This window comes from Paroedura picta, chromosome 10, assembly GCF_049243985.1.
Source record: "Paroedura picta isolate Pp20150507F chromosome 10, Ppicta_v3.0, whole genome shotgun sequence".
In the NCBI taxonomy this organism is placed as follows: Eukaryota; Metazoa; Chordata; class Lepidosauria; order Squamata; family Gekkonidae; genus Paroedura; species Paroedura picta.
Window position 1 is genome coordinate 31,315,102 of NC_135378.1, and position 12,820 is coordinate 31,327,921.

Below are 12,820 nucleotides of genomic sequence, written 5' to 3' on the forward strand. Positions count from 1 at the left end.
CTAACCTGTAGTATACATTTTATCCAAGCTTCCTGTATTGTAGCTTTAAATAGTCTCCAAGCTTACCAAAGGGATTTGACCCTTTGATCGTCAGAATCTCACAGCACAAGCTACATTCTGAAGCAGCCGCTCTTGCCACAAACAATGTACAGAAATTTGAAGACCATATGTGAAGCTTTCAATGAGTCTTTCCAGAAGCACAAATGAAACAAGCCCTAGGAAAGTGCATCTTGGACTTAACGCTCTCTCTTTGGCCCATTATGCACGGCCACCGAAACGGCGATTTCGGGTCACATGGAAAACGCGGAGGGGGAAGACGCGACGCATACCGGTTATGTATGGGGCAGGGCGCGACGGCGGCAAAACCTAGAGTAACCGATTATGCACGCGGCGATCTGGGCGCCGCTTCTGGTTGCACCCCGGTCACCCGGAAGCTGCGCTTTCTTCCGCGTTTCACTGACGCGGCTTTTTCGGTGGCATGCACCGAAGCTGCGGCCGGTTGCAGCCGGCTCCGTGCGTTATCGGTGATTTTAGTCGCCGCCATTCCACCCCGAATGTGCGCTAAGACCCCCGTGCATAATTGGTCTTAGAGCTGCTAAGTAGTTCTCTCAGAGCTCTCTCAGCCTCACCTACCTCACAGGGTGTCCTCTTTTCTTCTTCTTCTTCTTTCATATGAACCCACTATGGAGCAGGCCTAAGCCAGACTTAAAATAGTTAAGATTTGTGGGAACTGAATTTTCCATTTTCTGTTAACAGACATAAGCTGCCTTGCACTGCTGGACAAGGTGTATGTTGTATACATTTAAAAAAAGAAACCTGTGGCACCTCATAAATAAAAATTTAACTAAGATGCCACAATAGTATACATAGTTCAAGTCAACTGCAGACTGGCTCAACACGTAACAGACAAAGGATGTGACTCTACCTGTAGAAACTGCTGCGGATGCTGGGTCAGCTGAGTCTGAGGCGGCTGCTGAACAGTAGCGAGCTGCTGCTGTTGCTGCTGCTCCTGCTGGTTCTGCTGCTGTTGCTGCTGCTGTGTTATTGATAATGTTTGTGGCTGCTGCTGCTGTGCAGCAAAAGTTGGATAGGCTGTCACCACCTGCCCCATAAACATAGTACTTGGTACCATGACTGCTCCACAAGCGACAGGAGCGGTAACTAGTTTTGTTACAAGCGGCTGGCCTTGAGATAATCTGGAAGGAGGAGAGAAACGTTAGTTGACCCTCTCCGTTTGATAAACAGCAAGGCTGACACAAACTAGTCTTAACTACTGCTTTTGTGGCTAATAGGCTTACCCTTATTTCGATCCGTACTTTACAGTTGCAAATTCCACAAGGGATTCCATATACTAAGAAGTACAGTGCTTTGTCTGTCCTAAGCCAACTCCTTATCAATTTCATTGAGTGCCCCTAAATTACAGTATTTTGAGAGGTAACTAATAGGCATTATATTGATTTGCCCCTTTTATTGAGAAACAAAATAAAGTAGGCCTGTATCAAAATAAATATCCTTATTGACAGCCACATTCTCCACCATTCCTCTCCTAATTTCTTATATCAAATGCCTGACTGCCTGAAATGCCCTAGTTTATTTATTTATTCACATTTATATACCGCCCCCCCTGAAGGCTCAGCAATGACAACCCTTTTGCTGCCTAAATCCTGTTTAAACACACCAACTGATTCCACAGGAAAGAAGAAATCTAAATCTTCTAAAAGGACATCTCTCTCTGTCTCTCAGTACATACCTGATGTGTCTGTCCTGGGTAAACGTGGTAATGGCAGCATTCTGGTTGTTACTTTGTGGTAAAGTAGAAGGAATTTGGACAACATTTCCTGGGGCTGGCTGAGAAATCACCATAGTGTTATACAGGGGGGCTGACAGCGTGTTCTGAGACTGAGAAGCAAGAGAAGTTTGTTGACTGTGCCCACTTATAACATTCTGCTGACTGTGCTGCAGGAAGAAAAATTTTTGCCATTGAGATGATTCTGCAAAGAAGTATAAACTTGAATATTTTCCCCTCAAGCTTGAAATAAAATGCACATTTCTGAATAAATCTGTGCTAAAGAAAAATGCTACTGCTTCATTCTTATGCTAACTGTATAGCATCTATTTTTGTATTTAAATATGGTTATAAATATATTAATCACATTCTCAGAAATGTTCTAAACTTTGATGGAAACATTATACCCAAAATGACTCCAGTTTGTGAAGTGCTGTGGATATACATAGATGAAAGCATCTAGAGTTTTGATTAATAGAGGATATTTACTGGGGTTTTGCAGTCTGCCAAGGAAGTATGATTACCTCAAAATGCAAAGAATAGAAGATTGATTATCTGCATCATGTTATATCTAAATTGCTGTAACAAAAACCATTATAAAGAGCTTCAGTACTTTAAAAATCTCTTTGTTGAAGCTATTTTAAAATGTTTAAGTTAACTATAATATATTAACAATAAATAAACAAATATGCACACAAATGTTTAATCCTTTCACTTAAGCAGTTACTCCTTTCAGCCTTAGTTCTGAAAAATCAGGGTTATTTGGTCCTGGTGAGAATGTCTGTCTATTTTTTTTTAATTATTTCATTTGTATACCACCGATCCCAGCACAGCTGGCTTGAGGCTGTTCACATCATATCATCATCATCATATAAAATAAAATATAAAACACAGAAGGAAGTAAAAATCAACATAATTAACCCAAAGCCCTCCCACCCCAAGCTCTATATCCTCTCCTGCCAAGCACACGAGAGTTCATGCCGACAACCACCAGGGGTGGGGTAGAAAGGAGGGCCCAATTGATGTTCCACCACTTGACCTCAACCAAATGCCTGATGGAAGAGTTCCATTTTACAGGTCCTGCAGAACTGCGAGAGCTTTGACAGGGCCCTTAACACTCCCGGGAGCTTATTCCACCAGGTCGGGGGCAGGCCATGGTCAAGGCCAGGCAGCCTTCTCGTGGACAGGGAACCACCAACCTGTTTGAGTTTGCAGAATGCAAGGCTCTGCTGGGGGCATAAGGAGACAGACAGTCCAGAATGCAAATGCCCTAAAAGGTCAAAACCAAAACCTTAATCTGGAACACAACTGGTGACCAATGCAGTTGCTGTAGCACAGGCTAGATTTGGGCTCTCCACAGTGTTCTAGTGAGAACCCTCACAGCTGCATTATGCAACTTCTGGGTCAAGGACAAGTGCAGGCCAGCATAGAGCAAGTTACAGAAATCTAACCTGGAGGTGACCAGCACATGTATCACTGTGGTTAGGTGACCTGGGCCCAGGTAAGGAGATAGTAGCTGAGCTGGGTGCAGGTAGAAAAATGACAGTTTGGCTACTTTTGTGACCTGAGCCTCCATAGAAAGGGAGGTATCAAAAGTCACGCCTAAATTCCTGGATGATAGCAACAGCTCCAGCAGCACCTCATACAGGCAAGGGAGACGCACTTCCTGATCCAGCCCCTTCCTCCCCAGCCACAGGATGTCTGTCTTGGCAGGACTGATTTTCAGACGGCTCTGCCTGAGCCAAACCGTCACTGCTTCTAAACAACTGGCAAATGTATCCGGGGGAGAGTTTGGCTGGCCATCCATAAGGAAATAGAGCTGGGTGTCGTCAGAATATTAATGAAACCCCAACCCAAAACTCTGGACCAACTGGGCCAGAGGGCATGTGGAGATGTGGTAGAGCACAGCTTCTTGTGGGACTCTGCACGGAAATTGGTAGCTGCGTGATTGCTCCTCTCCCCCTGCCACCCTCTGTGTGTAGTTCTATAGAAAGGAAATCAGCCATTGCAAGGCTGTGTCCCATTATTCCGGCCCTGGCGAGGTGGTGGGCTAACAACTCGTGGTCAATGACAGCAAATGCTGTTGACAGATCTAACACCACGAGGAACACTGACCCACCCCTATCCAGCTGGTGCCAGAGATCATCCATAAGGGCAACAAGGACCATCTCCCCACTGTGGCCAAGTCTGAAGCCCAACTGGAATGGTTCAAGCACTGAAGTTTCTACCAAGTAATTCAGAACTGTTTACTTGTCATTCTAGAATCTTACAGAATTGTTTTGTGCAACAGAAACAATCATAATGAAAAAGGCTTTCTTTTTAGTTAATCTCCAAACCTTAGAGCCCTATATATATGGCATAATAAACCACAAAAAGTTTCAATAAATTTGTCCTGATCTACTACTTGCATTAGGGCAAGAGCTGTTGCTCCACTGCCAATTTAGTTTATCCCTGCAAGCTCATTCATTCTTTTTTCCTTCCCTTAAAGCAAAGCGTCCAATTTCTGAGTATCTAGTTTGTTTTTATAGCCCAAAATCTGTCTTGCACTTTCAGGATAATTTCCTGCACCTACACAAAAAGCTTCCCCCCATAATCCTGCAAGACATTATTATTTATTATTTACAATGGGATACAAAGCCACCCTTGTCTTTATAAGGTTAGGATGTTAGCATAAAGTGCATGAAAAGTAACGTACTGTTGATAAAGAAGTATCTCTTTGCAAAACAACTGCATAGGACAAAAGCAGTAACATCTGCAAGATGTTTTTAATTTCGTAGCATTATTTACCTGGGCTGTGGTACTTTGCAGGGGCTGCTGCTGTAGCATGTGTTGAGTACCAATATGACCAGTGTTCATACCACCTTGGATCTGATTTGTTTGAACAACCTGACCTTGCATGTTTATTGGTGTAATCTGTTGAATGTTCGATGGGTTTCCAGGTGTTAGCTGCACAGAACCAAAGTTTAATCCAGGAGTTGACTGCTGCAAAAACATCTATCAGAGAATAATAACAAAAATCTACTTACTAGAGTGCGCAGAACATTGGATGTTTTTAGAATACATATTGAATCCTACATGCTAGATATGAAATGTAATTTTGTTTATGACATTGCTTATCAAGAATCAGCCACTCAAGCCAATAGAAGGGTGAGATTTAGGCCCCTTCTGCACTCACAAACTTACTTCCGATTATCAGAGAATTCAAGTAGGTATGCCTTTAATTTGAATCCTGTTCCTGTACTCTACAGCTTTTTAAAAAATCTGATTTTCTCTTGGGAATTGCGGACTGTGTTCTGAACCCCAATGAGAGAAGGTGAGTGGTGATTTTTTGTACCATAGTTGGTCTCTCATTTGCCAGTTTCAGGCAAGGCATATTTTTGAAATTGCAGGGAGAGATTCTTCTATCTGTAGTTACTTTCGGTTAGCCATTGTAGCAGACCCTTAACTTGTTGTGCCTCTCCCCACTTCATTGGTTTAGAAACTGAATTCCATTTTTATTTTTTGCAAAAAAAAGTATAAGTCTAGTGTTATGAGTTCTGCTGGAAGTGAAATTATCCTCTGGGTTAAGGAGTCAAAAGAAATGCCACTTTAAGAAGAGCCAAGGGGAACCAATCTAATGATTTTGGCCAGAAGCTAATATTAAATCAACTATAACCGACCTGCAGGCCTTGACCATGGACCATTTGGAGTTGTTCCTGAATTTTACGCAACTCTTCTTGCTGGCGATGAATATTTGCCTCTATCATCCGGGTTCTTTGCTCCAGTTGGTCCTTTAAGTGTTGCATGGCTCCTAGTTGAGCAGAAAACTGAAGCATAGGCTGCAAAGCAAATATTTAGGGATAATATAAGGAAGATTTTAATCAGAAGCCAACATGTTTTTGGAAAAGTACTCAAAAAAAGAATTCAAATCCTGCTATCAAACATATGTACAACATATTAATAACAGATGGAAAGTGATTTCTGATATTTAAAATGGATTACAGTAAAACAGTCTACTTTGGGCTGCCCTTGAAGGCAAACTTGGGAATGGCAAACAGTTCAGAATGTGGCAAACTGACAGAGTCTAGATGCCACATACCCCTTATGTTCCCTCGTGCCAACAACAGTCCTTGGGTTGTCACCTACAGGTTGTTTTCCCTGTTAAGGTAGACTGTGTGGCTGGTGACCAGAACCAGCACCTTTTCTATTGTGTGTCTCACCCTTTTTAACGGGGCACTGAAAGACCATTATATTTGCTAGGTTTTCTTGATGGGGTGCAGGCGACAGGAAAAACATCAGGGAAGGAGTTATTTGGGGATTCGTTGTATTTTTTTATGTTTTAGACATGGATTTGTTTTAGACACATCTAGCATTTGGATGGGAAATCACCAAGGAAGCCCAGGATCACTATTCGTTTATATTTACACATCACCCTCCCAAAGGCCCAGGGCAGTTTACATAAAACAGGAATGATACAGGTAACTCAACATTTCTAACAATAACAACACAATAGTAACAGCAGATGACGTAGTAGAACCATGGAACAGTGGGGACAACATTAAGTCAACTAAACGCATACTGATGACCCTGTGGGTTGGATGGATCAGCAGTGGTTACCATAGGAGGGAGGCTCAGGGGCTAGTGGGAAGTGGTTAGTTCAGGTCAACCTCAACTAAATGCCTAGCAGAGGAGCTCCCTTTTGCAGGCCCTGTGGAACTGTTGAAGTTCTGTTATGTAGAGGCAGGCAATGGCAAACCACTTCTTTTTGTCTCTTGCCTTGGAAGGAGGGAAACAGATTAGATTTTTCTGCCATTATTGTTGATGAATTTTTTGTTTTGCTGTGTTTTTATGTGATTTTATGGATTTTATTGTAAATTGCCACAAGCTGGCTGAGTTCAGGAGTGGAGGTCGATAAATACAAGTATAAATAAATAAAACCCTACAGGGCCACCATAAGTTGCCTGCTACTTCTTGGCACTTTCCACCATCACCATGGAAAAGCAAGGTATAAACAATTATTTACAATGATGTATCTGATAATGAACGTCATGGAAAATACTCAGAAGCTAATGATTCAAGAAAAATAAGAAGAGAAGAAATTTGAGAACTTTCTGTCCTGATCCCGAGTACTGCTCAATCCAATACAATATATTCTTAAGCAACAGAGGTGGTAATATATGTGGTAAGAAATATAGCTGTTCTTTACATACTGCTGATCAGCTGAGAAAACAGAATACAGAAAAATACTACTGAACAGAAAACATAAGAATAATGGATTCCACCTTCCATAGTCTGCAGTGAACAGCTGATGGTTTAAGATTTTTCCCCCCTCTTGGAACACAATTTAACAAAACAACAGAAATATTGGTTCCAAAATGGAATAATTATTTAAAAGGAGCTCAATTCTAGCAATAAACCTACAAGCACACTATTATACAAAATAGGTATCTTCATCATAATTCCTTTTTAAAATAAAATTTAATTTTGCCCTAATTCATGGATTACATTTTGCATCAAATAATGATCCAATTAAATGTGTGGCTCTCCACATCAAAACATGATTAATTGCTTAAATGTAGACAATAAACATTCCAACATAAAATTGGTACCTGAGACATGCCTTGCTGAATCTGCAGAGTTGTAGGTTGGGGCATCATTGGTTGTGCTAGTGGTTGTCCAACAGATTGCGAACTGAAAGACTAAAATTCAGTATATACATATATATCTATATATATACACACACACAACAATTCAACTACATTTCTGTTACAGGTACATCTTTCAATATAGGAATTTGGTTCCAAAATGTATTTTGGAGGATGTCAAAATAACAGATGGCATATAAAGCACATTTGTAACAAAGGTAGCCAGAAAATACCAATCCAGAGAAAACATTTTAGAGTTCTTTATTATTCCAGAATGTATTTCCTTGTTTTTATATGATAAATCAAGCATACTCTAAAAACCCACACTTTCAATTCCAAGGGTTTGGATAACCTACAAAAGGCCCTGAATCCAGCAGTGCTTTGGAAGGACTTGACCACTATATATGCACTCCGGTAATAAGACAATGACTCCCTCGTGCTGTCACTTCCCTTCTCTTAATCTAATTAAGTTGATCCGCAACTGAAACACTAGAGCAGGGGTAGTCAAACTGCGGCCCTCCAGATGTCCATGGACTAAAATTCCCATGAGCCCCTGCCAGCGAATGCTGGCAGGGGCTCATGGGAATTGTAGTCCATGGACATCTGGAGGGCTGCAGTTTGACTACCCCTGCACTAGAGATTGCAATAATATTCCCAATTTAACTCAAGTCAAGTTCATTTATTATGGCTATTTAGCCACTTTGTAGTTTAACACCACAAAATAACTTTCAGTAATCTTTAAATGCCTAGCAGGGTCAGCCCCGGCTAGTATTTGGATGGGAGGTTTTCATGGAAAACCAGGGTCGTGATGCACAAGCAGGCAATGACAAAGCACCTCTGAAAGTCTGTGGCCTCCGAGGGGTTGCTGCAATTCAGCTGCGACTTAATGGCACTTTTCACCACCACCTGGATATATTGGGATGCTTTCAAAAAAGTGAGCACATGGAGGAAATATTCAGGATGGGAAAATCCCAAGCAAACAACAGAGAGCACCAAAAAGGATTGAGCTAAACCAAGTAGCAGAGAGTATACAATCTGTATTGTTTTAATTAATTTTGTGGGGAATTAACCTCTATTACCACATGAAAAAGAAATATTTCTTCCTGAAAAATTACCTGATTACCAAGTGATGCCCTTCTTTGTGCAGATTTTTCGTGAGTAGACAAACTTTGCCTTGGAGGAGTACTAGTATCCATCGTCAGTTTTGTTGGCGTAGCTGATGTCACAGCCCATGTAAAATTAAAGAGGAACACATTTATTCCTTATTCTCACAAACCTGAGCATATGCATACAGATACACTACATATAGGGGCAAAACAAATTTGTTTGTCCAAATAAAATTATAGAGCTAAGCAAGTAAGAAAGAAAATGGGAGTTTATATGAGCACCAAGTTTAACAAACTCTTTGTAGATACAAAATAGGCATGCATTAAGCTGATAATTATTAATTTTGCCTTGCTTTTATATACACTAACAGGCCAGATTAATCACTAACAGACCACATTATAACCGTGTTACATTCTGGGCACTTACATGAAGGGTCTGAAACTGCAGTATGAGAGGATTTCCTTGAACTCCTGGAAGAAGCAGAAGGTGTGGGGCTACGGTCAAATCTCTCCAATGCTTCTTTGAGGCTTACTGTATTTATATGATTGTCAGAACCTGAGTCTTGACTCTAAAACCATACAAATAAAAAACACTTTGTGACTTCTGGGAAATGGTGGCCCAAACATTAGCATTTCTAAAGGTTCCAGACTTATCTCTCTGAGGATAGAGAGATCGTACCTCTCTCCGTGTGGGGGAGATCAAATTGACAAATGAATTCCCGGAGGGGGCCTCATTCATACAGGCCCCACTTGAGTTCGAATAACAACAGGATCAGCAGAGAATAAGTGGCACTTGCCCATTTATTTCTACTGATGAATACCAATATGGTATTTGGATCTGGGATTTTTCAGTGTGCATCTTGCAAGCAGGAGACAAGTTTAGAATGAGAAATAGTTTTAAAAATCTACTCAAATGTATTGAAATGTGGAAGCAGAATGAGAATAAGTTTTAAATATAACTTCTTGAATATAAATACATAAAGAAGTGAATCCTCTACCTTCTTAATATGAACTATATAACATGATCTTTCTGTACTCTGTATATTATCGCTAAAAATTACACTGTGTAGGTAGAGGCAACAAAAACATATAATACTGAATACATAGTAAAGATAAAATAAATATTGTAGATTTAAAACGGATTAGTTACAGAATTTGAAATCCAAAACACTGAGTATAAATGTACCCCAGCAGAAATAAGTATTGTTGTATTTTATAGTGTTTTAAAAATTATAATGAGAAATGCTTTTTCTTTCATACACCCTGTGCAACATAATTATTTTTCTGATATACATAATTATGATATGCAACTGTTGTCATTTCTGAATCTCCTTTACATCTTTTCTTTATATATATATATATATATATATATATATATATATATATATATATATATATATATATAGCTCCACTTGTCTTAAAAAATAAACATCCAATAAGTAAATGTTCGTTAGGTCTTTGTAAATACAGGGCTGCAACAGAAAACATCAATATTCATGGGCTCCCACCCACTCCTCTAACCCATCCCCAGCCTGTATGCAATCTTCAGGCTTTTCTTGTCCTATGACACCCAACAGTCTCAATTTGTTCCGTCTTCTTGGCATTGTTCCAGTTACTCCATTTAATCATACCAACACAAGATGAACTACCATTACCTTTACATAATTGTAAATGAACCAAAAGTTTCAAGAGCAGTCCAGGCTCAACTCTAAATGCACTTTGAATTATTAAGCAACTTGAGCAACTTTATTAAAATTAATGTAAAAGACAGAAAATCAGTGTGAAAGAATAAAAGACTAGGGGTGGAGGACTAACACTTGCCTAAGCCCTATCACTGCAATCTCAACCTCCCCACTTATGACCAATATTTTTAATTTCCAGTTATTTTTTGTTGACTAAACCATCTCTGCCAACATTTAAATGAATATTTATGAATATAAATGAATATTTATAAAATTTAATAATAATATGCCAACATATACATGTTATGGGTTTACAGCATATAAATTGGGACCCTGAATAGAAATTCTTTTGTCACATTTTGTCAGGTAAAAAAAAAAAAAAATCTGAACCATGATTTACTTTTACGCACTTCATTAGCCTTAAGATCAGGTTTGAAGATCTTTTTTTCTCTTCCTCCCTTATATTTAGTATCTAATGAAAATTCTGCATGTTGTGATGTGCTATTTTAGTTAAAGTTGATAAAAGCTACTACATGGCTTTTGTTTTTACATTCAACATTTGTTTTTACATTCAATATTTCACCACATTAGACCATAATGTTGTATCTTTCTGAGAGCCAGTTTTGTTTAAAGCATACAAGCTTATTTCAGGCATTATGTCCATTGAAAAGAAATGTTTGATGACGGTAGGAAAAAACTTACTTTATCAGCTGCTATTTCTGGAAGAGATTCTTCAATACCAAGTTCACGCCGTCTTTCTGCTCGAACTTCTGCATAACTACAAAAAAAAAAACAAATGAAACTCCAAATACTAGAATGCTGTACCTTTTTACTAGAAAATATTTTACATACCACCTTTTTAAAAGAATACAATACAGTTTTTAAATTAATTTATCTAATTTATTAATTTAATCTATTTACTTATTAAAGCATAACATGCTTGCAAATATCTAGCTCATCCAATCAGTGAGAAACTTTCTTCCGAATGCTTGCTAAATATAGTTGTAAAATGTGTTACAGAGACCTGTTTGGTTACCTTACTACTGTGTGGGTACACACAATGAACTCTGGTCTAGAATTCCACTGATGATAAGTGATATAGTAATGAGTTTGTAACCAAATCCACTGTTGCCCCTTTGTAAGAAATCTGTAATAACAGGACTTCCCTTTTCCATATTGCATTACTAAAAAGAAAAAAGGAAACAAAAGGTTTACATCATTTTTTAAAATATGTACAAAAAATTCTACTAACCCACACATCCTAGCCACTGAAACTTGAGTTCATCAAAATCTTTAAAAGATTATGTCAACAAAAACAGAAAACAAAACAACGGCTCATAGACTGGCAACGATCAATTTACATCCTAATTCTGAAAAAAGAGACATCAAAGACTGCAGCAACTATCAAACCATTCATTTCTCAAGCAAACAAAGTGATGGAATGAGAAATACCAATTGTTCAATTTGTGTTCTTTACTGTAGCATACAAGGAATTTCGGAAGAAAATCAATTTATGTTTCATAGATTACAGCAAAGTGCTTGACTGTGTGGACCATGAAAAGCAAAGAAATTGCGTATGCCCAGCATCTGATTGCTTTGATGGGCAATTTACACTTGGGACAAGAAGCCACTGTTAGGGCAGATTATGAAGCAAAATAATGGTTTCCAATGGTTCCAGACAAGGATGCATTTTATCTCCCTAATTTTCAATCTGTATGAATATATCATGAAAACTGGATTAGATTTAGATAAGGTGGAGTGCAAATTGGTGGAAGGAACAGTAACAGTTTGAGAAATGCAGATGATACCACATAACTGGCAGAAAACAGGAAAATTGATGAAAGTTAAAAGAGAAAGTGACAAAGCAGAATTATAGCTGAACATCACAACACACACCCTATGAGGAAGGTGAGGCTGAGAGCTTTGGAAGAATTGCTCAGAACAGCTCTAACAGGACTATGACTAGCGCACGGTCATGCAGTTGGCTGCATGTAGAAGAACGGGTAATCAAACCCAGCTCTCCAGATTAGAGGCTGCCACTCTTAACTACTACACCATGCTGGCTCTAAAGATAATCAGGGCCACCCCCAAAATGCTGAGGATCGAAGAACAGCACTAAGGCATACCCAACAGCTTGGGCATGCTGAGAAGTTTTCTTCCTTTGAGAAGCAGAGCCCCCTGTGTTATTTTACAAACTACATTTGAAATCTCCATATATCAAAAGCAGAATCCCATGTAGAACTGGTAACTGCAGAAGCAGAACTAGTAGTACAGATGTTTGAATAAGAGCCAGTAAAGTTTAAGAATTTCACACTTCCCTACACAAGAAAACATGAACATTATTGTGAGCCATGTTCTTGTTTGTGAAGAAGGCTACAAGAGCTAAAGGGTTTTATTTTCAACATGTACAGTGCAGTGGCTGGCTGCAACACCCACATCACCAGAAATTGTAACATAAAAGAATGTTCAAAATGCTAAAATAGGTGAAAAGAATCAATCATTCATACATTATGAAGAAGAAGAGTTGGTTCTTATATGCTGCTTTTCTCTACCCGAAGGAGTCTCAAAGCGGCTTACAGTCGCCTTCCCTTTCCTCTCCCCTTATGACAGAATGTTATTTGC

The 12,820-nt window shown here is 39.2% G+C and overlaps 1 protein-coding gene across 4 annotated transcripts in view; it reads right to left on the reverse strand.

Annotated features, from left to right (window-relative positions):
- CLOCK (clock circadian regulator) overlaps window positions 1-12,820 on the reverse strand; it is a 49,248-nt gene that overhangs the window by 6,647 nt on the left and 29,781 nt on the right. For all 4 annotated transcript variants that reach the window (XM_077302003.1, XM_077302004.1, XM_077302002.1 and 1 more), the window contains 9 exons: window positions 11,235-11,382; window positions 10,901-10,976; window positions 8,944-9,085; window positions 8,526-8,626; window positions 7,375-7,464; window positions 5,446-5,604; window positions 4,574-4,780; window positions 1,751-1,956; window positions 926-1,196 (listed from right to left, as the gene is read on the reverse strand). In XM_077302003.1, the coding sequence (XP_077158118.1) occupies window positions 926-1,196; window positions 1,751-1,956; window positions 4,574-4,780; window positions 5,446-5,604; window positions 7,375-7,464; window positions 8,526-8,626; window positions 8,944-9,085; window positions 10,901-10,976; window positions 11,235-11,382 (1,400 nt within the window). The remainder of the gene's footprint in view (window positions 1-925; window positions 1,197-1,750; window positions 1,957-4,573; window positions 4,781-5,445; window positions 5,605-7,374; window positions 7,465-8,525; window positions 8,627-8,943; window positions 9,086-10,900; window positions 10,977-11,234; window positions 11,383-12,820) is intronic.